General features: G+C 42.4%; 3 protein-coding genes across 4 annotated transcripts; all 3 read left to right on the top strand.

Moving 5' to 3' along the window:
* The first annotated feature begins 1614 nt into the window (after positions 1–1614).
* On the top strand, positions 1615–27512 carry LOC138950427 (immunoglobulin superfamily member 22-like). 2 transcript variants are annotated; one of them, XM_070322166.1, is made up of 4 exons: positions 1615–4416; positions 14240–14539; positions 16725–16978; positions 20012–27512. In XM_070322166.1, exons 1-3 carry the CDS (start codon positions 4287–4289, stop codon positions 16931–16933), a joined length of 639 nt encoding a protein of 212 aa, XP_070178267.1. In that variant the 5' UTR covers positions 1615–4286; the 3' UTR covers positions 16934–16978; positions 20012–27512. The 2 variants fall into 2 exon arrangements, with proteins under 2 accessions (XP_070178267.1, XP_070178266.1); XM_070322165.1 differs by lacking the exons at positions 14240–14539; positions 16725–16978; positions 20012–27512 and adding exons at positions 5134–5430; positions 5785–7308 and having other exon boundaries at positions 1617–4416.
* On the top strand, positions 11032–13158 carry LOC138951315 (immunoglobulin superfamily member 22-like). Its single transcript, XM_070322940.1, has 3 exons — positions 11032–11130; positions 11957–12311; positions 12578–13158. The coding sequence occupies exons 1-3, from the start codon at positions 11032–11034 to the stop codon at positions 12895–12897; spliced, it is 774 nt and encodes a 257-aa protein (XP_070179041.1). The 3' UTR covers positions 12898–13158.
* LOC138950426 (uncharacterized) lies at positions 20039–27512 on the top strand. The gene is made up of 2 exons (XM_070322163.1): positions 20039–23639; positions 24122–27512. The coding sequence occupies exon 1, from the start codon at positions 21229–21231 to the stop codon at positions 23356–23358; it is 2130 nt and encodes a 709-aa protein (XP_070178264.1). The 5' UTR covers positions 20039–21228; the 3' UTR covers positions 23359–23639; positions 24122–27512.

The raw sequence follows: 27512 nt of genomic DNA, 5'->3' as shown, positions 1-27512 counted from the left end.
AAGGAATTTATTGATACGGACTCAGTGAAGGAAGAACGGATTGACTGACGGACCGACGGACGGACGGACTGTTGAACGAACGAACGAACGAACGAACGAACGAACGAACGAACTAACGAACGAACGAACAAACGAACGAACAAACGAACGAACGAACAATCAAACGAACAAATTAGCAAATGAATACATAGATTCGCAGAGAGAACAAGAGGCGAAGCCATCAAGGCTCACGTAAGAAATCGACAAACAGTAACACAAACTCAATCACTCCGTCACACACACACACACACACACACACACACACACACACACACACACACACACACACACACACACACACGCAACCACACATACACATGTACGAGCGTCGTCCGAACCCAACATCTTATTATCACTGGAAGGACAAATACATTGTCTAGCCTCAAGAGATAAAGAGCTCCTTTAAGTAGCTTTAAGTGTGTGTGTGTGAGTGCGCGCGCGTTTGTGTGTGTGTGTGTGTGTGTGTGTGTATGTGTGTGTGTGTGTGTGTGTGGTTTATATGTATGTGTGAGTGTGTATGTGTGTCTCATTGCCTCTGCGCCGTTGTGTTCGCATGCGCGCGTGGATGCGTGCGTATGTGCGTCTGCCCCTCCCCCCCTCCAACGGCCACTTCCTTTACCCCAGCGACTGAAATATGGATCCCATTTTTGTAAGTTAACGTGCCAATGATCTGTTTTTCTATCTCTACGTGGTACACTTGGTTTAACATCCGGGTACACGGTACACGTGGACCTCAGAATGAGTGTCGACAGCAGGACAAGATTATGAAATAAACAACAACTGGCGACGACCTATTTTCCCAAAGCCATTCACTGAAGCGTGCAAGCCGTGCCCATAAATATGCTTGCTTGCAACATCTGAGGCGACCTCAATTTACCCTCTCCCCCATCACGCCACCCAGCTAGAGATTTACCCGTGCAGTTATTTTTGTGGGAAACCACCAGCAGGACACAGAGCGGTATTTGTTTTCTCGAAATAATTATGTAACATATTATTGGGGAAAAGTGCAGTCAGACCTGTCTACACAGGCTATCCAAGGGACCGACCAAAAAGGTCGCTATGGACAGGTGGTCGCGATGAAAAGGTGAATGATACAGAAAAAAACCTTTCAGGTTTTCTTTTGGTTGGCCGTAATAGGAAGGTGGTCGTTACAGAGAGGTGGTCGAAGAGGCAGGTTGGACTGTAGTGATACCATCTGCCAAAAGCTGACGGTGTGTCAAACTCACATTGTGTGACTGAACGTTGCACACTGGTCTTCTCCGTTCAAAATGACTTGAACAGAAAGCACATGATTGGCCATAATTATTGACAACGAAAGAAAAAAAGATTTTCAAAAATGTGTCCATCTTTTTTTTCATTCAGTTATTCTTTCTTTCTTTCTTTCTTTCTTTATTTGGTGTTTAACGTCGTTTTAAACCACGAAGGTTATATCGCGACGGTACATTCAGTCAAGTTATGAATAAATGTGTAAACATTGACTGGGAATCGAGATGAGGGTGTGGCGTATGTGAGTGTGTGTGTGTGTGTGTGTGTGTGTGTGTGTGTGTGTGTGTGTGTCTGTGTGTGTGGGGTGTGTGTGTGTGTGTGTGTGTGTGTGTGCTTGTAATCGTGTCAAAGTGAGGTCACAGAGCAGTTAACATCCTCTTGAAATGGGGCTCTGAAAAAAAATGGGGTCTCATTTTAGGAACCCATTTTTTTCAAAGCATGTACAATGCAGGAAATCTTATTTTATCATCAAAAAAATTGATTTGAACAGGATGTCTCATTTTGACATTTTTTCCGGTTAGCTGTGTTTACGGATTTCACACACCGAAGTGTGTTTCGAATCGGTTTTTTCCTGGTTATGGGGAAGTCACTCTCTAGACTCGCTCTGCATGACGTCACTTCCTGATGCCGCCAAAAATGATATGGACTCTTCAAAGCAGTGTGGAAAAAGTAAGGATTTTATCATTTCCTCACCTATATATTTTATGATTCGCCTTGTCTTTTTGGTATTTTAATAGTTCATTAGCATATATTTGGTTCAAATGTACCTTTCTGTTATTGCAAAAGCAACTGTTCACACTGATGCGACTGATCGCTCAATGAGTCAATGTAGTCTATCTAGACGGCAAATGCAAATGGCGCTGTGACTTTTCATGCGTTTTCAGCATGTTTGTTGTTTTTGTTTTTCAAACAGAAAATATTGTTAAGAACATTTAACCCTTCAATAAGTAAGTGTTAGAAACAATATTCCATTGACGTTTTTATTGACTTTGAACCAGATTTCCACCGGACTAAGAGTTTGAATACCACTCGCCCTTTCAGTTCAGATTAAATGCTAGTTTCAAAGAAAAATTATTTTATCGTCATCAAGCACCGAATCTCAACAATCCGCTCAAAAACTTGTTGTTGTTGTTGTTGTTGTTGTTGTTGTTGTTGTTGTTTTAAACAAGATTTGCCTTCGGATGGTTTTTAAAATGTGTTGAACACGCACAGAAAGTCACAGATGTACCCAAATGCGATCACTCGTCTGTCAGAATCTTCTTTGGTAAATCCTTTTCATGAGGTCAAAGATTCTACTGGAGATTGAGGGGGAGGGGGATCTCTCCCATAGTTCTGGCACTTGAATTTCATTAAAAAAAATATCTTTGTAAGTTTGAACAATGGGGAAGAGGGAGGGGGTAGCTGAAACAAACAACTATGGAAGTACCGTACTAGATCTGAACAAAGGATTCATGGTTTTAGTATTGAGAGCTTTCTTTTTCTTTGCTTGCATCAAATTGCAATAGTAATGTGAAGCTGTGGAAACTGGAATGGAATAATGCACACAAACCACACTCACTGTATTATTGGTGCTTTGTTTTGGACAAAGTAATGGTGCCAAGTTTCACTTTCACATCATTTTGATTTTCTTTCTGTGCAAAAATTGATAACCTCTAAAATCGTGTTATTATGAAATTGCCCTTTAAAAAGGTCTAGCTTGAACACCCCATTTTAGGGAGGCTTCAAATTACTTGACGCACTGCATTTTTTCACAATGACCGTAGTCCGCCGTGCAAAACGCAGTGAAACTGACGAGCCTGTTTAGCGCGGTAGTGGTTTCGCTGTGCTGCATAGCACGCTTTTCTGTATCTCTCTTCGTTTTAACTTTCTGAGCGTGTTTTTAATCCAAAGATATCATATCTATGTTTTTGGAATCAGGAACCGACAAGAAATAAGATGAAATTGTTTTTAAATCGATTTCGGAAATTTATTTTTAATCATAATTTTTATATTTTTAATTTTCAGAGCTTGTTTTTAATCCGAATATAACATATTTATATGTTTTTGAAATCAGGAAATGATGAAGAGTAAGATGAACGTAAATTTGGATCGTTTTATGTAAAAAAAAAAAAAATTGATTACAATTTTCAGATTTTGACCAAAGTCATTAATTAATTTTTAAGCCACAAAGCTGAAATCAGGGATGAGATTCTTCCGCCAATTGGCGGAATTCCGCCCAAAAGTTCGTTCCCAGGACCATTTTTCTGAATCGTCTAAATCCGTTGAGAAAAAATGGGGGGGGGGGGGGTAGAGTAGTTGTTGTGGTTCCATTGGATTCGATCTGTAAAGTCCTACCTACAACCCTAAAGTCGATTTTCCAGATCAAATCTCCGATAAAATAATGACAACATAACCTCCGTATCGAAGGAAGTGGACCTTCGACCCGAATATGAACTTTCCATTTGGGACTAAGTTTCCCTTTCACCGAGTGTCTTCATTCCGAAAATTCATGAACGGGCCGATTCAGCTGTCGGCTTTAGCCTGCTAAACAAAGATGGCGTCGGTGAGAACATTGACGGAAAGCGAACATGTTTATGAGAATTGATGTTTTGTTTAGTTTGCACTGGTCTCTGATATTCAGGAATTGCAAGCATTAACTGAACTTGTATGTGCATCTTAACTGTTTTATCTTTCACAAGCATTTGACAACCTGTACATTTGCTCATAATTATTTTGTAATGGAAACAAATGTTCTGCAGAGTTATGTTGATTTTATGCACACTGTTCTTGCCAAAGTGCAGTAACACTCCTTTGTGGTTTTTCCAGAGCCACCATCCAGACCACAAGGACCCATCAAGGTCCTGAGCACCACCAAAACGTCAGCCACCATCGAGTGGCGCGCTCCAGAGGATGACGGAGGCTTGCCGCTTTCAGCTTACGTGCTGGAGAAGCGCGAGTTCCCTCGCTCCACCTGGAGCCGTGTGGACAAGATCAGTCCCGACATGACCAGTAACACCATCCAGAACTTGACCACTGGGTCAGACTACTTCTTCCGTGTGATGACAGAGAACAAGGCTGGGCCCAGTCCACCTCTGGAGATGGACAAGCCTGTTAGGATCAAGAGTCCTTATGGTGAGTTGGGGTTAAGGAATGATTTACTTTAACTCGGTCTCAAAGCAGAAATGTCAGTATTGTTCAATGAAGAGCATTAAATCCTGGCATGAAAATGTATTGATAGGAACAAGGGAAGTTTAACTAGATTTAGAACCGGCACGGTTGGCCTAGTGGTAAGGCGTCCGCCCCGTGATCGGGAGGTCGGGGTTCGAACCCCGGCCGGGTCATACCTAAGACTTTAAAATTGGCAATCTAGTGGCTGCTCCGCCTGGCGTCTGGCATTATGGGGTTAGTGCTAGGACTGGTTGGTCCGGTGTCAGAATAATGTGACTGGGTGAGACATGAAGCCTGTGCTGCGACTTCTGTCTTGTGTGAGGCGCACGTTAAATGTCAAAGCAGCACCGCCCTGATATGGCCCTTCGTGGTCGGCTGGGCGTTAAGCAAACAAACAAACTAGATTTAGGCAGCTTAAACAATAATCTTGATATACTATTTTTCTTTTCAAGTTGAACAGAGAAAGTGCAGCAGAGAAATAAAAATCCTTGAAGTTTTGTTGCCAGAGTCATGCATGCTTTAATTTCCACATATTGTAATGATCGTCTAGCCTCATCATTAAAATGCGATCATTCGTGAAACTGAACTTTTCACTATCCCATTGTCATTCAATGCTCCCCAGGTCTTTAACCAACAGTACTTCAGCATTCAAACTCTTATCACACAATTTTCTCTTGACAGATGTGCCATCAGCACCAACAGGCCTGCGCGTGTCCAACGTCACAGATAAATCAGCAGATGTGTCTTGGACCGCTCCGGACAGCGACGGTGGCACGCCCATCACCAACTACATCGTTCAGACCCGCATCATCCCTCGTTCCACCTTCACCACCGTCCAGGAGACGACAGAAACCAAAGTGACCTTGACCGGCCTTGTTGCGGACAGCCAGTACATGCTGCAGATCATCGCAGTCAACGCTGAGGGACAGAGCCTGCCTCTGCAGTCCAGAGAACCCATCTGCCCAGAGAAGATCCTCAGTAAGTGTTTGAAAAGTCTCTTTTCATAAGAAGAAAACCTTTGAAATAACTGGACTGCGAGTGTTTGCAAATATGGAGCAATAGCTGAAGGGATTGTGATATGTCAGTAGAGTTTGAGAAATGTGGGTCTTAATAGAGAGAGAGTCCTATAATGGAGGTGAATTTAGTGACACTGTGAAGAAAACATGTGAGCAATTCAGGTCTTGTAGTAGAGGGAGTCTCATATAATGGAGGGTCTTACTAGAAAGGTTCCAATGTAATATTTTCTTTCAACATTGGTCTACTGTCTCTTGTCTGAACGTATGTGTCTTAAACATATTGATACAAAATTGACTAATGTTTGTTAAACTTTAGGTGTTCCTGATGCACCAGCGTCATTGCTGATCAAGAACATCACCAAGGACGGCCTGACCTTGGAGTGGACCCCACCAGAGAACGATGGCGGATCCAGGGTCCGTCGCTACATCATAGAGAAGTCTCTGAAGGGCACAGACAAATGGGAGAAGGTCACCACAGTCGAGAGCTTCAGAACTCGGTGCACTGTCGCTGATCTGGAGCGAGAGAAGGACTACTTCTTTGCTGTGTCCGCAGAGAATGATGTGGGCATTGGCGAAAAGCAGAAGACAGCCAAACCAGTGAAAATGGAAAAGCCTATCTGTGAGTTGAATTGCAATTAAATTACATATCTTACCCAACTCACATATAGCAATTAACCCTGGTTCAGTGCTGGTATCGCTGTACGCGTCCCCTTGGTAACAAGAAAGACGCCTCTAAAAAAGAGTGACCGAGACCCGTAAGGGTGTCTAGGCCAGCCCGGAAACGAGGCTGCCTTCCGTATGCGCGCGCATACTCCGCCATATGCATCATTCTAAAAACTCAGCGTCAGTGGGACTGGTCGCATTTTGTACGCTCTGGCTGTTTCAGCCTTTGTTACTTAGTCTTTTTGACTTTGTTTCGTTCCTCTTGGTCTCTTCTTGTCATCTGGACTTCACAACTATGTTGAGGTGAGGTCGTTCCTTGTATTTTGCTTGATTTTGGCAGTTTTGTTGGCCGTATTTTGGACTTGCGATGTTTCTCAGAAATTTTTTCGTGAGTCGTTTTTCCGTCATGGCTGACAATGCTAAGAAGAGGGCAGCTTCTTAATAGGTAGCTGCTGTGCCCTTTTCTCCTTAGAAAGCTTTTAGGAAGTCTAAACAATCCGGTCTATGTCCGTTTCTGTTGTAGATTCTCTTGCTAAAAATCTTTTGATGTGTTGATTGTTTTACCCGCTTAGCCGGTAGACAAGTCCGCTTCCAGTTTGTTTACTACACTGGTGACTATTCCGGAACCCCCATTTTGCCGGCCAACGGCCTCGCCACGTTGTAAGCACCGGTTCTCGTCCTTTCATCGAAGTTAAGCAACGTCGGGCCCGGTTAGTTCTTGGATGGGTGACCGCCGGTGAACACCGGGTGCAGTGGCCACCTTTGTTTTAAGCCTACGGATTAGTCCGGGCTCGGTGTTAAACATGTTGTTATTGGGCTTGCGTCTGTAGACGTGGCCTCTTTGCTTTTGACTTTAAGTTCACAGGTTTCTGCTTTGGCAGCTGGCACTGCGTCATCAAAGGCAGAACTACGTGCTCTCCCGGCCGGGGTTGCTGTGTGTTCGTCTCTGGACAGTGGTCGTTCGTCCCCTGCTGTGACCTTATGTGGGGAGTTCACGGTCTCCGGCGTCTGTCCTTCTTCACAAGGTATGTGTACTCCACGTGAGCGTTGTCTTGAGGGAGTAGCCTCGGGTCTAATCCCAGGTGAAAGTTCTGAAACACTGGCTGATATCCACCGCTTAGTCGGGGTGTCAGTGGGTGCTAAGGGCCCTGACAAGCGAACAGATGTTCCTTTTCTTCCCGCCTCGTCCGTAGACTGTGGTCAGGTTGAAAGGCATCTGCTTCCGCCCAGGGGGCAGGAAGGGGTGCGTCCACGGTGGTGGACGACATCCAGCTTACTTGCCGTTCAAGTTGTCCAAACGCCGTGACGCGGGCAGCGGAAAACGGCATTTAAGTTTTGTGGAAGTTGGTGGACCGCGAAAGGCGGGGGTCACCTTCCTGATTGCGACTGCGAGCATGAAGGAAAGGATAACGAGGATACTTCCATTTGAGGGTGCGTCCACGGGGATGGACGACACCCAGCTTACTTGCCGTTCAAGTTGTCCAGCGCAGTGGCGTGGGCGGCGGAAAACGGCATTTAAGTTTTGTGAAGGTTGGTGGACCGCGAAAGGCGGGGGTCACCTTCCTGATTGCGATTGCGAGCATGAAGGAAAGGTTAACGAGGAAACCTTCTTATGAGGGTGCGTCCACGGGGATGGACGACACCCAGCTTAACTTGCCGTTCAAGTTGTCCAGCGCAGTGACGTGGTCGACGGAAAATGGCATTTAAGTATTGTGGAAGTTGGTGGACCGCGAAAGGCGGGGGTCACCTTCCCGATTGCGATTGCGAGCATGAAGGAGAGGATAACGAAGTTACTTCCATATGAGGGTGCGTTCACGGGGATGGACGACACCCAGCTTAACTTGCCGTTCAGGTTGTCCAGCGCAGTGACGTGGGCGGCGAAAACGGCATTTAAGTTTTGACTGGAGGGGGTGGTTGAGAGCAAAGCTTTACTTCCTCCACCTCTATCCGGTTTGATGACTTCTGGAAGTTCGGAGGAACAGGATGTTCACTTCAGCTTCCGGGAATCGTTGTCCATTGCCCTGGAGTTGGCAAAGGGCCGCGTGTAGCCGGGTTCTCCGGTGAAAGTGGTGTACGTTCGCAGGAGGTAGCAAGCTTTGTGCGGTGAAGTGTTGAAACCGTGTCTGTTCTTCCGCTTTCTGGCGCACGTTCAGCAGCGGCTAAGAGCCCTAGGCAACGTAAGCTTCCGCCCTGGGGGGCAGGAAGTTGGTGGGCTGGGTGATTCTTGGGTTGACCATGCGAGTCTCTCTGGGGGTCACTTTCCTACCTTTGATACCGAGCAGGGGGGCAGGAAGCGAGCAGTAGGGCTGATTCTTTGTTGGAGATTTAAGTCTAGCATGGAGTCAGCTTCCGGATTGCACGGAGGTGCATGAAGGCTGTTCAGATTAAGGTGCTCCTGTTTTTCTGTAAAGCACTGATTTTAGGTTCTGTTTCAAGTTAGCAAGTGCAGTGGCGCTCGCAGCTGAAATGGTTCGAGGTACAACGGGATCGTCCGGTGTGTTTCTGTGCAACCGGGTGGTCCCGATGTTTACTTATCCACGGCCTGTTGCGCTTTCGCTTTTGCGGCTGTGACTTCTGGGTGCAGGACGGGATATCCTTCTACTGTTAACACTGTGGTGTTGGTAGTCGGCACTTTTCAGCTTTTGGCTTCTGGTTCCGTTTCTGCGGTTCCTTTGCCTTTTTTACAGGCTGTTTTCACTTTCTCTTCCAGTCTTCCAGCTGGCGTGAGTCAGGTGGATGGAGATCTGGCATGGTGTTATGACGTTTGAAACTTTTCAAAACTTTTCCGATTGTTGGCAAGTTTTTGCCTTATCGGGATGGGTGACTGGTTCTCATCATTTCGATGTTCGTTATGATGCTGGAACAAGAGGAGGAAATGGGGAGGCTCATACTTCAGCTGTGTCGCGGTTCGCGGCATTTTGTAGTTGGTTTGAGCTTTCTGAGGAGAATCTTCGAGTGTTAAGTTCTTAGATCCTCTGGCGGGGTCATCTTGTTCTTGCGGAAGTTTTCGCAAGCGAGTCTTCTTTGTCACCACTACTTTTGTGGGCAACGCACGACTATTTGCCTGTGGTGGTGTTGGTGCTTTAGCTTGTTTCTTACGCCCAAGTAGCGTGTCACTCGCGGAGCGCTTTCTGTAGGCTTCGGGTAACTCCAAGCTTAAGGACTTAGGTTCTCTTGTTTTTCGTTCTATGGAACCGCCCTCGGGTTTGGTGATGGCGATAGCAAGGAGAGACTGTCTGTTGGATCAAGGTCTCCTAGCTCTGGGAGATTGCGGCATCTTTTCTTTATGATTGGCTCGTTTGTACGTAACTGGCTTTTAGTCTCTCGCTTGGGCGGTTTCGTTTAACAGGTTATCTTTGTGGTCCGACAGGACTCATATGAGACTGTGCCAAAAGGTCAGGTGTCATGTCTACTGTCCCGAATGACACACGATTGCTGACATTTCACCATTGCCAACAGAATAAACAAATAAGAAATAGGTAGAAAATGAATGTGAAAACTGACTTTAATTGTTGATCAGTATTTTCTATACCACTAACAAATAATCTACTTGCACATAGCTGTTTGGCAAATGTATGTTGCATGGGACACACTGACATGAAAGTGGAAGATGTTTTTCCCTCTAGAGAAACTACATATCAAGTTACACTTTTTGTGCTCTTCCATTCCAGTTGGCAATCAATTGTTAACGCATGTTATTAGAAAAAATAGAACGAAAACAGATTAGATAGAATGAAAAATGTACTGGTGATGTCATTTGGGACATACTGACATGAAAACGTCACCTTTTGGCACAGTCTCATATACAAAGATTTTACTTTGCCGTTTTTTACCTGAGAGTAAGCCTCTGCCCTTTAAGTATTATTCTGTTGGCTAGAGGTTAATCTCTTTCTTGTTTGAAAGGTCTCTTTTTGAGCCCGCTTCTAGGCACGCGGGTTCTCTAACTAAGAGAATCTCACGGTAAAAGGAAAGCGCAGGGCAGGTCTTGGCTGTTTTTCGTTTCCAAACGAAAAGCTTCAGGCTGGCTGTTATCCACTTTGGGTTGGGGCTCCATACCCTCGCTTTCACAGGGCTCTTTTTGAGTTAGTTTGGGCGACCTGTTGGTCGCACAGTACGGGTCTTTGCAATCTTGGTTTCCAGACCTCTTTAGGCTGGCAAGAAGGCATCTTTGCTTTCTCACATTGGAATTACTTGAATGTCTGCTGTAAGGGTTCACTTGAGATACTTAGGGGCGTCTGCCTCAACTCTGGGTTTGGTTCAGAGTTTCTGTGTTCTATGCAGAAGGTTTTTTCTGGCTAGGTTTGCTATGGACAGCTCTTTGGAGAAAGACTGATCTATGGTTCTTAGGGTTCCTTCAAATTTTCTGGCAAGTAAGCAGAATTTGGAGAATCCAGCTTCGTGCACATTTTAAACCTTTTAGCAATATTCTGGCTCCTCCAGAGCCATATTTAGCCTTTTGATCATTTCGGGTTCAATGATTTTTCTAGCTTGCATGGATCTTTTCAGATTATTGATTCTAACAGCTCTTGTTCTTATTTTTCAACTCCGTCGCTTTTTAACCCTGAACGGTTAGAAACGACGTTAAACACTGGTTAAGGATAGAAAGTTTTTCTATCGACTTTGGTGGAGGTAATGACTTACTTAAGTCAACCTTAGCTTTATAGACTGCCACATTGTTTAGGCATGCCTTCAAGTGTTGGCAAGGAATTAAAAGGGGGGGGGGAGCAGTCAGTCCTCTCTCTTCGGGTGGCGCGGACTCAACTTTCCTCTCTTGAGCAAGTTTATTGCTCTTGGAGATCCTGATGTACATTTTTGTCCTGTTAGAGCCCTCAGCAGATTTCTGTTTCGGACTGTGCACTCTCGTTTGGAGACTCAGAAACTTCTTTTTATCTCATTCATCATGGTACGGTTTAGAGATATGTTGAAAGTCTCGTTAGCCAAGTGGGTCTCCACCATAGCTAGGCAAGCTCTTGGCTGGTGGCAGAGTCAGGCAGGGAATGTCAGGGCAGTCTTGCCCTTTACTACAGCCAGGCCTCATGAGGCAAAAGATTGGGCTTCCACTCTAGTTGATCTTCATTTTAATCTCCTGGCGGAAGTTCTTGAGTCGGCTTACTGGCTTTCTTGAAATGTTCTTCATTGATGTCTTTCTCAGGGATTTCTATGCCTTGAGACAGGATGCGTTTCTGGGTTACCTGCTCGGGTAGAGGCAGGACAAAATCTCGATTCCTATTTGGGTAAAGTGCCCTCCAACCTTTAGTAGCAATCTGCTATATGTGAGTTGGGTAAGATATGTAATTTAATTAAAAATTTTAGTAATACATTTTCATTTGATTAATATACTTACCCAACTCACATCGTTTATTCCCTCCCGCCTCCCCGCTGTGGGGTTATATATGTCTAAAAAAGAAGTGAGTTGGGCTTCGTTTTAGAATGATGCATATGGCGGAGTATGCGCGCGCATACGGAAGGCAGCCTCGTTTCCGGGCTGGCCTAGACACCCTTACGGGTCTCGGTCACTCTTTTTTAGAGGCGTCTTTCTTGTTACCAAGGGGACGCGTACAGCGATACCAGCACTGAACCAGGGTTAATTGCTATATGTGAGTTGGGTAAGTATATTAATCAAATGAAAATTTATTACTAAAATTTTTAATTTCAGTGACGTTGTAGATTGAGGATTAGTCAGCAAGCATTGTTGAATCAGTTTAGCGTTGTTACAGCTAGTTCTCACATCAAACTTAAAATATCATTTTGCTTTCTGATGTGCAATCATTACTTGACTCCACAGGTATATTTTTTGCATGACCCAACCTGTCAGTTGAAAAAAGATAAGGCAACCAGTGACACACTTACTAAACCACCCCACTTTTCTCTCAACAGTCCCACCATCACCGCCTACAGGCCCTCTGGTGATATCAGACGTGACCAAGACCAGCTTCAAGGTCACCTGGAAGGCACCAGAGAAGGACGGTGGATCTCCAGTCACTCACTACTCTGTGGAGAAGCGCGAGACGTGGAAGACAAGCTGGACGTTGGTGGAGCGTGTCCCTGGCGACCGTCTTACCTGCGACCTGCTCCTTCTGCAGGAAGGACAGGACCTTGTCGGGGTCAAGGCCGAGAACGTTGCTGGAGAGTCCAAGCCTCTGGAATCGGAACATGCCATCACACCAATGAGTCCTTACAGTGAGTATGCTTTTTATTCTGATAACTTTTAATAACTCCAAGCTTTTCTTGTTTTTGTGTGTGTTTATTTAAGGAAAAGAAAGACATGAAGGTTTACATAATAGGCTCAAAACCAAGACTTCGTGACATATTTTAAATGGCTGTGGTTGAAGACATAGCTGGAACAACAGAATTTTATCATTTTTCAAGTCTCTAAACTTGCTTTTGGCCCACACAATATGTAATTCCATAGCTATAAACTAATGAATCTCTCCTTGTCTCTGCAGAGAAACCATCAGCCCCAGAATCACTGACAGCAACAGACGTCACAGAAACAGCAGTGTCGCTGAAATGGAAGCCACCTACCAGCGACGGAGGACTGCCGATCAAGTCCTACATCGTCGAGCGTCGCGACAAGCACTGGGGTTCATGGGTTAAGGCCGGAACCACCAAGGGCACAGTGACGACTTTAGATGTGGATGGCTTGGTGACTGGACAGGAGTACTACTTCCGTGTCTCTGCCGAGAATGAGGAGGGAGTTGGGCCAGAAACTGAGATGAAGGAGCTGGTCAAACCAACAAGGGAAGCTGGTGAGAATGTCATTTGATTTGGTTTTGAACTGTGGAATTTTTGCAATGGTTGTCCTGATTGATGGAGTCCAATGTAGGGAGCAAAGACAATACAATAAGCATGGTATTTCAAGAATTGATACACAAGTTTACGATTAGAACACAACAATATTTACTCTGTTTCAATTGGGCTGCACAAGTTTACAATCACAACACCACAGCAATAATGTCATTTACAGCAAAAAAAGATAAGTCAGCAGTTGTCTTTTTTCAGTAGAGCTGTTCCAATATTGAATCATCTTGATACAAATGTTAGTGGAATCAACATCTTTGTTGAATGATATGGTTATTATGCCAGTATATAGCTATTCTGATGAACACGTGGGGGAATTCGGGGGCTGTGATTGGATAGTCTCTTCCTATCATCAAAGCATATTGCTGCCGAAGTCGGCCATTTTACTCAATATCCAAAAGCATATTGAGTAAAATGGCATCCAAAAGCATATTGAGTAAAATGGCCGACGCATGGTTCTGGTTTACACATCTGCACCACGCGGCGATGTTTCTATCGACAACAGCATACACTGACAACTTGAAATTCTTCTCGGGAATGTTTTTCAGCTTTACAAACTTGAAATTCTTCTCGGGAATGTTTTTAAGCTAAGTTACAAATGTCGATAGCAAATTTCCAGAAGCTGCAATCTGAAGCGACCTATCTCTGATTCTAGCAGACGATCTCTCCAATGTTTAACACAAAATCAGCAAACTCTCCTGTCACATAGAACGTCCATTGTATAAATGCAATGTTGAAATGAAGTTACTGGTCTGAAACATTTAGTCGTTTCTTCTGAGACAATCCTTGTTCTCTTATCATCTGCAGATTTACCGCAGTCTTCACCACGCGAATTCCCAACAGAAGTCAGACTTTCGAACATACAATATACGTAGGCAAGCATGATACGTCATGACGTCATATGATTCCTAGCATATTGACGTAATGCTAAACATCCGGTTATCTCGAGTTTTCTCCGTAATACATGTCCGTGGGTTTTTCAATGTTCGGTTATTTCCGTGGCTTCATGCGGAAAGGGAACCATCGTCTGCACTCAACGAAATGGACCATTCTGGTACTTGTTGCTGACAAAAACATGATTTTAACACAGAATTTAATGTCAGAATAGCTATATAATCGCTATTGTGTTTTCATCGTAGCAATAGGGTCCGATATTTAGACTCGAACAAGTATAATGCGACTCGTCTTCGACTCGTCGGCATTATACTTGTCTCGTCTAAATATCGGGCCCTATTGCTACGCTGAAAACACAATAGCTGGTAATGATGTACTCATTTTATTGACCATCTATCAAACATATCTTCCAGTTGTTCCTGAACCTCCTACGGGACCCGTCTACTTCAGTCACTTGGATGCAACAAGTGTTGTCCTTGACTGGCGTGCGCCTCGAGATGATGGCGGTGCCCCTGTGCTTAACTACCGCATTGAGGTGTCGCAGAACCAGGAAACCTGGACAGAGGTGACCATTGTTGATGGTGACTTGACCAAGACCAAGGCAAAGAACCTGGCCACAGACAAGAAGCACTACTTCAGAATCTTCGCCATCAACAAAGTGGGAACCAGCAAACCGCTTGAGTCGGATGCTGTTACACCAAAGAGGCCTGTTGGTAAGTCACTGTGTCCTTTTTTTTTATGTCAATCTCAAGTTGAAAAAGTCTATTTAGTTTAAAAGCAAAATGTTTGTCAGCTTGCGAAACTCTGTACAGTGAAAACTGTCAAATACGGTCACTGGACTTAGCGGACACTCGCAGAATACGGACAGTCAGTCTCGGCACGGACTGCTTTACACTGTAAAACACCTGTACGTTACGGCCACCTCGGCATTACGGACGCGGACACGTATTTTGGGTCCATAATAAGTCATATACCTGCTAAATACGGACATCCACAGCAAGCTGGGAAGTTCGATCGACGAAGAAGACGATAAATCGATCAGTTGATATTAGTCGGTATCTGAGCAGCTCTCGCGAGACACGCTATTTGTTATGCTTTGAACATCGCGAGAACTTCGAACCTTGGCTTGTGCAGCTCGCACGAGATCGTTGTACCGCATGCTTTGCTATGCTCTGAAGTTTGCGAGAGATTACGAGAGCTTGGAATACTGATAGAGTCTATTCTTGGTGAGTGTTTTAAGTCGACGCATTTGATTGGCTGCTAGAGTTCCAAGGCAGCCAATCCAACGCGTGGAACGTGTTCGGCGGAACGGAAGTGAAAGTGTATGAGTGAATGTATCTTCTCTTCGAAAGAGTGATTCGTGTTTAACAAGATGGCAGCAAGAAATTCAAATTCAAGAAAAGGAAGAAATGCGCTGACTTTAGAACAAAGGATAAATGTTGTCAAACAACTGGAAAGTGGGAAATCATGCCGAACGATTGCACAAGAGCTTGGGTGTGGGAGAACGCAGATTTCGAAAATCAGCGTCGATCGGGAAAAAATAATGAAGTTGTGGGAATCGGGAGACGGACGTGCTGACCAGAAATGGGTTTCGAAGAAGACAACCGAATACGAAGAGCTAAATGACGCCGTGTTCGAGTGGTTTTCAACCAAACGTGCGAATCACATTGCCATCAATGGTCCACTCAGACAACGCTGGACAAATTCTTTCAAAAGCTGATGAGTGCAGAATGAAGTGAATGTGAATGTGTTGTATGAATGAGATCCAGTAACTTTTTAACAATTTAAATTTATACAGTTGATATGATAAAAAGCTTTTAAACTTGTTTTACAACAGTCAATATTAAATGTTTCTCTGTTTAATCTAAACAGCTTCTGTTTTTCTTATAAATGTACATGTACATGTGCAGTACTCTCTCTCTCTCAACTTGACTTTGTCGCGTTTACTTGCACCTGTCTAATAAGGACACCTGCAGAATAAGGACACTTTTGTCTGGTCCCAAGGGTGTCCTTATTTGACAGGTTTTACTGTACCGTATTTGACGGATTACAAGACGCACCGTTTTATAAGCCGCACCCCCGACTTTAAAAAAAAAAAATTGGGACGAGCCACGTATAGGCCGCGTCACTATATTAGCCGCCGTCGAAAAAAATATAATCAGATCGTGTCAATCAATCAAAACAACCAGGCAACGAAAGTACGGTATTTGGCAAAATCGGCTCCGAGAATAAACAAGTGAAACAAAGAAGAAAAGTGATAAAGTTTGAAGAAAAATATCACACACACAATTTGTAACCAACACACACATGTAGTCCCGCCCGGAATAAGCTTTTTTGGGATGATTTACGACTTTTGCGCACATTTCGAGCAGACGAAAACACAACATGGCGGCTCTCGCTCCTCCAACTATCGCGAGACACAAAAAAACGAAATCTCGCACGCGCGAGATCCTGATACATCCGATGTTTCTCTGTACGCTATCTTGTCACGACAACTTGTTGACAAACGAAGATTCGCGAAAGAAAGAGAAAAGCGCCGAGTCTTGAGTAGAGAGCTAATAAAGTACCGGTAATCGCTAATCGAGCGAAATGAAAATCCGCGGCGACTTCCATTAGGTGAATGCTATTCAAGTTTAGGTAACGTTTTAGCCGCATCTTTTTATAAGCCGCAATGCGATTATTTTTGAAAAAAAGTCGCGGCTTGTAGTTCATCAAATACGGTACTTTGTGTTGTACTTTGTATTTGTATGTATTATTCTCTTTTCTGTGTTTGTGTTTCTGTGGTAAGTCTTTTTATGCCATACATGATGTCTCATATAATGCTTCCCTTTAGAGCTTCAAAGTTATCTTTTGTTGTTTGTAATTCATCTTAATGAAATTTTCATGTTGTTTTCCTAGGACCACCGGGAAAACCAGTGGGACCTTTGGAAGCAAAGGCCATCACCCGCGACTCTGTCCAGCTGGACTGGAAGCCACCTCAAGATGACGGAGGCTTGCCCATCACTGGCTACATCATTGAGAAGCGTGAGGCCATGCGCATGACATGGAGTCGCGCTGACAAGACCACAGACGACGAGGACACTGGAGGGACTTGTCACTGGAGATGAGTTCTATTTCCGTGTGGCAGCCGTCATCAATATTTTCATATACATGTAAGAACAAAACGTGTTAAGACTGGTGTTGTGCATCTAGTTTGTTCAATAAATGTCTTTCTATCTTCAATGGTTTTGGGTAGATGAGATAACAAGAGAAGGATATGGGCATTGGAATTACGTCAACATTTCGAGCATTGTCACAGATGAAACATTTACTGCAGGGTGCTCCTGATTAACAAACCGAGCAAAACTGAAAATTATTGAAGAGAAGACATGTCTGAACAGTTTATAAAGAGACAAGTTTGCAATCATTTGTGAACACCATTATTGTATGGAGGAGTAACTGTTCCCCTACCCCCTAAGAAGGTATTTCTGTCCGTCAACCACGTGAGCGATCGCCACAAATCGAGGCATCACTCGCATTTCAGTTTGGACACACCGGCTGATTGCAAATGCACAGTACGTGTTTCGACACTGAAACGTGACGATTGAGCGTCAAAATAGTTTCTTAAAACAGTCGAAAATGGAGTTAAATGTGACTTCAACACTCAGTGGCGATCGCTAGAGTAGCGATTGTTACTAGACGGACACTAGAAAACCTCAGAAAATGTAATTACTTTGCGATTTTTTTAACTGAAAAACTGTTGCGGTCTTTTTCTGTCGAGCGCGAGCGTCAACGTAAAACAACGTGACGTCACTTCCTCCCCAAACGGTTAGTTTTTGAATGAAAAGAAAAATGTGGCGATCGCTAGATTGTTTAGACGGATTGGATCGCAACTTTGAAACTCGGGTCACCGTGCGTCGATCAAGGGCAAATTGACCTCGGCAACATTATAACTCACTTCAAGGGTGCACAAACTTGTATTTACAGTATACAAAATTAGGTAAACTTGTGTTTTTGTCCTGTGAAATCACAATTAGTTTCGATGCTCTTGATATCGCTATGCCGACGGACAGATCCGAATCCCCATACATTTTTTTTTGCGGAGCTAGTATAAGTTAGAATTTGTGTTATGGATATCGATTGTTGTTGAAAAACAATCATTTCAATGTGTTCTGGCACTCTCAACCACCACAGCATTGATACTTGTGCATGTGTGTGTTGGAATTTAGTTCTTTGTTTAGTGATGCTGTGGCAAAAGTAAATTCATCCATCCGTATTTTGACGATCGCCACCATTCACACGCACATAAATAAACACATTATCAAAAATTTCAACTTTTATTTTCAAAAAAGTATTTAAACAACAACTAGTTTGCATGTTAATACAACAAATACAGCAGATTCTCACAGATATGGATTTAAAAGACTAAACAAATCTGAGACTATCAAAATGGCCTGATACCATGAAACCTGCCTCAAGCAAAAACACATAAAAAGACTCTTTTGTGCAATGTTTTTGCCTGTGGATCTTTTAATGGGTAAAAATGCTTGGGGGAAAAAAATTAGTAGTCTACCACAAGTAGATATGGGATGTGAAGATCATCGCCGTGTGGTTACCGTCCTTGAAAATCACATTCTGAGAAAATTGCATTTGAAAGTTTGTGAAGTGTTTTGCTGCGCACAGTGAAGACAGATTGACAAACCAAGAGTATGTGTGCATGCGGGTACTTTTCACTGACATTTTCTTATACTCCAAGTGCTCTTCACAATCCCCTATCAGTCCAAAGTTGCACATATGGACATCAGACTGTTGCTATAACACTCAATGAAACATCAAGTACAATGATTATGATCAGCTGGAAAAAAGGCGTGTGGAATTTTACTTGCTACTCTTGATGTTCTCAGTTTTATCGCAGGAGCAGACATGTGGTTTCTGCTAATTCTTGTTTCCATTGCACAAAAAGTGGCCGATTTTTGATCGGAAATTGCTTCGAAGTAAGCATTATTTTTTCCAAAACTCATGGAACTTTGCCTTTAGGCAGGACGTCAGTCGGGCTTCTGCCAAAATAAACTCTAGACATAATGTTTCCCTGACAATTTCAAGGGATTCAATGATCTAGAGGGAGAAAAGAATATACATTTCTTATTGGTGAAATAGAGTCGGGATGAAATCCAAAAGATTTAGCCCAACATTTGATTCACCGGAAAATGCACCTAGTTGTTGCGTTCCTTGAATGAGAAAAGTTGGATTTTGCAACGAAGCAAATATCTAAGTCAAAATATCATTGTTTCACCAAGAATGAGATACATGAGTGGGAGATGGGTCCGAAGTTCGATTAGCAGTACTTTAGGATGTAACTGGGACAGTCAAGGTGGAGTTTATGTGAGATAAACAAGGCCTGACGTCCTACCTCTGTACCTGTTATTCAGGCGTCGTGGACTCGACATTCACACCGACCGCTAGCTTATTTTTCTTCGTTGCTCGATCTGCCGCAAGTTGTAACTTCCCCTGCCTCTTGCATGATAGACACCCGCCGAATTTATCTTTTAGAGGCCGAGTTGGGAGAAATATCGCTGTTTGAGACGTCGAACCGATTCGAAATAAGGTTCGCGTGTTTATGCGGATGTGGTGCGCGCGAATGCGCAGAACTACTTCCCGGCTGAAAGTTATTGGAAATGACCAATCAGCGAATAGATTTTCAAAGGTAAAGGTCACTTTCCAAATATGGAACATTTTGCAAGTGAAAGTAGCGTTCGCCAGCTCTTGTGTTGCGGCCGTTGAGGGACACAAACGGGCTTTATTTCCATGACTGTGACATCGTCAACAAACGGAAATTCCCGCTGAGTACGCTGCATGCAATAACTTTGACAAACTCATCGACATGTTGCTGCTGCTCTGCCATGAAAAAATCGATTTTTGTTAGAAGTCTGCATATTTTTAGCATTCATTCACTTTGCAAATCATCACTTTATTGAAAAAAGAGGATGAAATTGACAAAATAAACATCATGCAGTTATTCTAGGGTGTTCAAACTGCCTAAAAATGATAAAAACCCAAATCACATCATGGGACCATTTTGGATCAAAATTCCGTGCCACCTCTGCCCTTAATCCATGTAGTGTAGTCACTTGTAGGGGTTCCATGGTGACATTGTTATCAGGATGAAAAGAAAAGTTATCTGAAAAATATGATTTATTTCTTTTCAGGTGACGATGATTACGTCCCGCAGTGGGGCACTGCGGTTATGAAATTAAAGGCCCCTACTGTTTTTGGAACCGCAGGAGCTTTCTAGTTTGCTGTTAGGTAGATTTTTGGTTCCTCTTTCATGTCATGCTCTCTTTTTCTTCATGAATTCTTTTCTTTTTTCTGCCTTCTTGCTCATTCACCTGTATTTTTTCCAAAAATCTCTTCTCTTGTCGCTTGTCTCGCGATTCATGTATAGTTTAATCTGTTAGTGTTCTGATGTAAGTCCAGCAGTAGATAGGTTAAGCCTATTTTAACATACTGGAAACTGGTAATCTTCCAGTAGGTATTAATTTAGTTTTACTAAAGCCTGCTGGGACACAAATAATGGGTTAGTGCATTTGTAAACAGGAATCGCTTGACAAGTGGCCCCCTTCATCCCCCCCTTCCTCGTCCTGATATGGCTCTACGTAGTCGGCTGGACGTTAAGCAACAAATAAACAAACAAACAAACGATGATTACGAGGATCAAGTTGGGCCTGGCGTGGAGGGTGAACGGGGCTCCAAGCTGGTGTCTGACAGGGACCCTGATGCTCCCATGGGGTCGCCTTCACGCGGCGGGAGCGTTTAAACAGAGCTACCCCACCCCTTTACTTCTCTTCTTTTGTCTTATTTCTGCCTTACCAGTCCTTTCACCTATATTTCCTTCCAAGAAAACTCTCCCTACTATTCCCTGCAGTTTTCCAATTCTTTTCTTGTTGTCTTATTTCTACCTGACCGGATCCATCACCTTTATTTCACTTACCAAAAGTCTTCTTTTCCACATCCTTATTTCTCTGCACCCCGCATGTCGTAAGAGGCGACTAACGGATTCTGTTTCTCCTTTTACCCTTGTTAAGTGGTTCTTGTATAGAATATAGTCAATGTTTGTAAAGATTTTAGTCAAGCAGTATGTAAGAAATGTTTAGTCCTTTGTACTGGAAACTTGCATTCTCCCAGTAAGGTCATATATTGTACTACGTTGCAAGCCCCTGGAGCAATTTTTTGATTAGTGCTTTTGTGAACAAGAAACACTTAACAAGTGGCTCTATCCCATCTCCCCCCTTTCCCTCGTCGCGATATAACCTTCGTGGTTGAAAACGACGTTAAACACCAAATAAAGTAAAGTAAAAGGGATCCTGATGACGACCAAGTTGTGCAGCCTGAGACTGATGAGTCTGACTCCGACTGTGATAGCGTAATGTATCCTGCCCTAGTTACACCTTGCAAACAAGACAAATCTAGAGCTGATCCTTTACATGTTGCAGAAAAAGCTCCCCAGGAAAACAAATGGGGTAAAAAACATTCATGCAAATTTTGTTCAAAAATGGTAGTAAAAATGTCGACACATTTGACAAAGGTCCATGCTCACGGAGCGGATGTGGCGGCAGTTTTGAGACTTCCCAAAGGATCCAAAGAGAGAAGGAACGGGTTTGTAAGATTGCTCAATGAGGGAGACTATAAACACAACTATGATGTGTTGGAAGGCCAGTCCGGAACAGTCATTCCAAAGTACAGAAAAGCAGGTCGCCAGGTAGGTCAACTTTCAGCCTGCAGGTTTTGCCAAGGGCTGTATGCCAAGTCCCTGTTGAGTAAGCATTTGCACAACTGTCCACAAAATCCAGATCCAAGTAAGCACTTGAAGTGGGGCGAGTGTTCCAAGGTAGGATCATACATGCTTCCCATTGGAAAAGAAAAGAACAGTGCCTTCTTTCAAGCTGTTGTTGGAAGAATGAGAGATGACGCCGTCATGAGAGTCATAGCAAATGACAGTCTGATCATCAAGTTTGGTTCCAGGTTGTTCTACAAAAAAGATGTGGAAGAACATACCAGGGGCAACATCAGCAGCCGGCTGAGAGAACTAGGGCGTTTGGTCTTGGAGTTAAAGGCAAAATCTGAAATGAAGGTTGCAAGCCTTAAACAAGCACTTGATCCTATCCATTTTGATTTGGTCATTGAAACAGTCCGAGCCATGGCTCACTTTGAAGAACCAAGCCATGCTTACAAGAAAGGGAACCTGGCTCTCAAACTTGGCTACTCTCTGAAGACCTGCTGTAAAATTCTTGTGTCGGAAGCCATCAAATCCAGTGACAAGCTTTTGCTGGAAAAAGTCCAAAACTTTTCTTCTCTCCTGGCGAGTGATTGGCATGATTCTGTCTCAGCAGGTGCTGCTCAGTCGGTCACAATGGCTAAAATGAACAAACAGCTCCTCCTTCCCTCTTTGAAAGACGTCGAGAAAGTGAATGGTGTGATCAACGAGGACATGCAATCAACTGAATACAGTGTCCTGGCCAAAGCCACACTAGCCTCTCTGACCATCTTCAACAGAAAAAGAGGAGGGGAGTTGCAGAGAATGAAAGTTCAGGACTTTCAAGTGTTGCAGTCGTCGTCAATTGAGGAGGAAATGCTGAAAACTCTGACAACAACTGAGCAAAAGCTTGTCAAGATCCTACAAAGAGTGGAAATCAAAGGAAAGTTCACACGACCTGTGCCCATCCTCTTGACACCAAGCATGGTTCATGCTGTTGAGCGTTTGTTGAAGATGAGAGCTGAGAAAGACATCACAAGTCCATACTTATTTGCCTCAAGTGGTGAGAAGCCCTTTAGGGACTCTGACGTCCTTAGGACCTATGCACAGAAGGCGCAGGTGGATTCTGAATCACTGTTCACAGCCACCAACCTCAGGAAACAACTAGCAACACTTAGCCAAGCGATGGAGTTGTCAAAGTTAGAGGAAGACCAACTGGCAGGCTTTCTCGGACATGACATTCGCATCCACAGGGGTGTCTACAGAAAGCCAATTCAGATTGTTCAGAAGGCAAAGGTAGCCAGTGTCCTCTTCAAACTCAACAGAGGTGTTGATATACCCGAAGAAATTGACGAAAAGAGTCTTGAAGAAGAAATTCTACCTGCAGATGAAGAGAATGAAGATGAGGAACCTGCTGCCACTGCCAGCGCTGAAGTGTCTAAAGAAGAAAGACCACCATCTTGCTCTCTTTCAAATGAAAATACAGCTGGAGCTTGTGCATCCGTTGGTGATGTTTCCCTTACCATCGCCCCAGCTACCAGTACATCAGCTAAAGGGGGTAAAACACTGACTCAGAAGAGAAGGCCTGATGGAACAAAAACTCAGAAGAAAATGCCTTGGAAAAAAGAGGAAATTGCTGCAGTTGAGAAACATTTGGCTGCATGTTTTTCAATGAATAAAGTCCCGCAAAAACTTGAAGCAGAAAGATGCAAACAGGCAGAAAGTAGTGTTCTAAAGCACAGATCCTGGAAGGACATTAAATACTGTGTCCACAATCGTCTCAAGCAAATAAGGTCAAAGTAGGTACCTATAATGGTCAGAAGTTGCAAATGAGAGACTGATCTCTTGGGAGCGCTAACTGGTGAAGGGTCAGCTCTAGGGAAAACTTTTGAGTTGAGATTAAAGGCCTTACTCTGTATTTGTAGAGGCAGCTTACATCATCTTGGTTTGCAGCTGGTATTTCTGCCACATGGCATAAAGGAAACTGAAAGTATGGATTGGTAGGTTTGTCAAAATTGTTGGCTGTAAACACAATCCCATGTTGAGAAAAAACAAACACCAAAAACAACACTTCACATCTGCAGGTTCCCGCAGTGGGGCACTGCGGTTATGAAATTAAAAGCCCCTCCTGTTTTTGGAACCGCAGGAGCTTTCTAGTTTGCTGTTAGGTAGATTTTTGGTTCCTCTTTCCTGTCATGCTCTCTTTTTCTTCATGAATTCTTTTCTTTTTTCTGCCTTCTTGCTCATTCACCTGTATTTTTTCCAAAAATCTCTTCTCTTGCCGCTTGTCTCGCGATTCATGTATAGTTTAATCTGTTAGTGTTCTGATGTAAGTCCAGCAGTAGATAGGTTAAGCCTATTTTAACATACTGGAAACTGGTAATCTTCCAGTAGGTATTAATTTAGTTTTACTAAAGCCTGCTGGGACACAAGTAATGGGTTAGTGCATTTGTAAACAGGAATCGCTTGACAAGTGGCCCCCTTCATCCCCCCCTTCCTCGTCCTGATATGGCTCTGCGTAGTCGGCTGGACGTTAAGCAACAAATAAACAAACAAACATCTGCAGGTTTTATTAAATCTTACATTCTTATGTTATAATAATTATGAAAGTCACGGCATTGTACATCAAAAAAGAAAGTTGATTTGGCTTGCAAATCTCATCATGCCATATTTAATCTAGCATTTTCCTGGAATATTGTTTTCTTTGATTTGATTTTGACAGACTGTGACACACCTCTAATGAGGAGTCTTAATTTGAAAAAAAAATTCAATCTTTATCTATTAGGGCAAATTCTGTTGAAAAGCTCTTTTTATGCTATTTCTTTGATTGGTTTTTGACAGTGTGGCTAAAGTGTTAAGCTGTCGGCAAAAATCTTATTTTAAGTGGGTTATTTTTGTATTTGATTTGCTACAATGAGGCAGTATTCCAGGGAACACCCTAATAGAATGGGTTTCTGAAAAATGATGAGGTTACAATTTATGCCTCCAGTTCTTATGTTGAACAAGGCGTGTGTGTATGTTTTAATTTTTAATTTCTCAGAAATTAAAAGTAATTACTGTTACAAAAGGGCAGGTTTGTACATAGAAAGTAAAAAGACTTCTCTTCACTCTTTGGGATAATAGAGAGATTAAGAAGCACTACCACATTCGTTTCGTTGGCATTTTCGGTTGTAAAACGTCACACCTTTTTGAGTACACGTGACTTCCGATCTCTACGAACAGAAATTCGCTTCGCCAAGAGAAACGAAATTTGTAGAATTGGTCATTCTGACGAAAGTGACTTCGGTCGCGTTTTATATTCGAATAGTCATAAAATATGCCTACCTTGTGTAATCGATGTATGCTCTGACATCTTTAGGCGCGATTTATCATTGAAATCAAGTTTAAAAAGCCGTAAAGCAGGCTTGAATTGGGTAAGTGAGTGACTGAGCAGACGAAAGAAATTTCAAGATGGCGACCCAAACATCAGGCCGACTCAACTTTTCAGTCGGCTGGTCAAGCCGCCTAGAGGAGAAAAATGCATGAAGCAGTTAAAGTTTATGATGTGTTGAGTTGTGGCCTGAGTATCTGATGCGTTTCAGCAGAAGTGAGGCAGCTGGTATTATCTGATCGACACTTCTGAACCGGTGCGACCAGCGAAACGAAATTCTTCTGTCCTCTTAACCGCTGTACTAGCGACACATGGTGTTCCCCCGCCGAGTGTCTTTTGCAACCACGAAAATGCCAACCATATGAATGTGGTAGCCCTTCTTAAAGTCTCTAATGTAAAAAAAAAAAAACTAAAAAAAAAAATGAGAGAGTATGATTGTAATGTTCACTAAAATGCATGACTTAAATTTTAGTTGCTTTGCCTTGAGAATCTCAGCATGTTATTTGTAAGCTAGAATTTTGCTGAAATATTAGTTTCTTTGATTTTTGTTTTGTTTGTGTTATCATTTTGCTTTGTTTATTATTTGATTTGCTACAATTAGATTTATTTGAGTGAACACCCTGTCAGAATGGGTTTCTGAAAAATAATGGGGTTACAATTTCTGCATCCTATTTTCATGTTAAAATAGACGTTAGTATGCAGTTTTGATTTTATCCAGCTTTTTTTCTGTGAAATTATTTGTAATACTTATTAAGGGCAGTATTGTACAGTATAGAAAGTAAGAAAAGAAAACACAACTCTTCACCCTTTGGGATATGTACGGTTGAAATGCAAAACTTACATTTCAGTCGACTTGGCTTGAACATCTCGCTGTGTTATATTTTAGCTAGAATTTTGCTGAAATATCATTTTCACTTTTTTATTTTGAAGGACTGTGTCACACGTCTTGGCGGGAAAATCTCCTATCTTAATACTGTGAGGGGAAAATCTGTTTAAAATTAACTATATTTATGTAATGTTTCTTTGCTGTTTGAAAATATGTAACTAAAGTGTTCAGCGGTCAGCAAAAATCTTATTTTAAGGTTTTTTTGGTGTATTTGTTTGATTTGCTACAATAAGGGTGTGCATTCAAGTGAACACTCGGCCAGAATGGGTTTGTGAAAAAGAATGTTACAGTCATGCATCCAATTTCTATGCTGACATTTTTTTGCATGGGTGTTTCTTTTTTTAAATAAACTTCAATCAATCTTATGTTTTTAGTGATAATGTGATAATGTGTATACACATTTAGGGCTGTTTTTCAGTATTAATAACATGTTCTGTTTGATTAAGGGTATTCAGCTGGTATTTCCTTGTTTTTACTACCTATTTTATTCATGTTTTTATTACTTTATTAGTGGAAGAATCTGTTGTAATGTATGTTTGATGGTGTATGCTTTTAATCAAGCGTTGCTGACTATGAATGTAGATGTAAATGCTTGTATAACTGTGTTTGAATTTTAAATGTGTCAAGCGCAAAGAGCATAATTGTAAAGTTATGATGTTGCGCTATATAAATGCTCATTTATTAATATTATTATTATTATTATTATTATGTTCTGTGAAGCTATTTTTAATGTAACTTTTTGTTTGTTTGTTTCTTTTTTTCCCTTTTTTTGGTAGTTTCCTACTATTCACAAGACACTAGCACTCTCTCTTAGTGGTGTTTTTTTCAGGTTAGATTCATTTTTATTACAGGATACATTTTGCCAAGCCACTTGTACTTCCTGTTTTGTCAGCTTATGTCAGTCTTGCATCAGTCAACAAGAAAGTTAACAGGGAACACCCTAACAGAATGGGGTTCTGAAAAGTAATGAGGTTACAACTTACGCCTCCAATTCTTATGTTGAAATAGACGTGTGTGTGCATTTTGATTTTCAATCTATCTTGACGTGTTCTGTGAAATTATCAGTGATCATTACTACAAAAGGGCAGTATTGTACCTAGAAAGTAAAAAAACAACCAACTCTTCACTCTTTGGGATAATGTAATGTTTACTGAAATGCACGACTTAAATTGTAGTTGCTTTGGCTTGAGAATCTCATCATGTTATGGTTTAGTTTTTACTGAAAAAAATATTAGTTTTTTTGATTTTGAAATGCCATGTTTTATCGTTTTGTTTTGTTTGTTTTATTATTTTGCTTTGTTTGTATTTGATTTGCAACAGTGAGGCCTTATTTGTGAGTGAACACCCTTTCAGAAAGGGTTTCTGAAGATTAATGGGGTTACAATTTTCTGTTTTGGCAGCTTATGTCAGTCTTGCAACAGTCAACAAGGAAAGATTGCTCTTGTGTGTGAAAAGGATTTAAAAAAAAAATTCTATTTAATTGTTTTAATTTTTTTGTTTAGCATACTGTAATGTCATGGATCACAAGTAGATGAAACTTTTTGACGAAAGAAATCTCATATGGTTTGTTGTTATTGTTGGAGTTAGGAGAGGTACTGCTGTATAGCACAGAATTGTCCATGATCCGTTTGAACGATTCAAGTGTACTCAGTATTCTTACCTTTTTTTCTTATGTTGAATAAAACACACCACGAAAAACCA

The sequence above is a fragment of the Littorina saxatilis genome, linkage group LG16 (genome assembly GCF_037325665.1).
Source record: "Littorina saxatilis isolate snail1 linkage group LG16, US_GU_Lsax_2.0, whole genome shotgun sequence".
Classification (NCBI taxonomy): domain Eukaryota; kingdom Metazoa; phylum Mollusca; class Gastropoda; order Littorinimorpha; family Littorinidae; genus Littorina; species Littorina saxatilis.
The sequence above is the reverse complement of the archived record's forward strand: the minus strand, read 5'-3'. Positions and strand labels throughout refer to the sequence as shown.

Bases quoted from the DNA above. Each gene is read 5' to 3' on its own strand.
- LOC138950427 (XM_070322165.1), top strand. From the start codon at position 4,287: ATGACCAGTAACACCATCCAGAACTTGACCACTGGGTCAGACTACTTC. The intron at 4,417-5,133 runs GTGAGTTGGGGT...TTCTCTTGACAG, and splicing joins TAGGATCAAGAGTCCTTATG to ATGTGCCATCAGCACCAACA. The intron at 5,431-5,784 runs GTAAGTGTTTGA...GTTAAACTTTAG, and splicing joins CTGCCCAGAGAAGATCCTCA to GTGTTCCTGATGCACCAGCG.
- LOC138951315 (XM_070322940.1), top strand. From the start codon at position 11,032: ATGGTACGGTTTAGAGATATGTTGAAAGTCTCGTTAGCCAAGTGGGTC. The intron at 11,131-11,956 runs GTCAGGGCAGTC...AGTTGAAAAAAG, and splicing joins GGCAGAGTCAGGCAGGGAAT to ATAAGGCAACCAGTGACACA. The intron at 12,312-12,577 runs GTGAGTATGCTT...TTGTCTCTGCAG, and splicing joins CACACCAATGAGTCCTTACA to AGAAACCATCAGCCCCAGAA.
- LOC138950426 (XM_070322163.1), top strand. From the start codon at position 21,229: ATGTATCCTGCCCTAGTTACACCTTGCAAACAAGACAAATCTAGAGCT.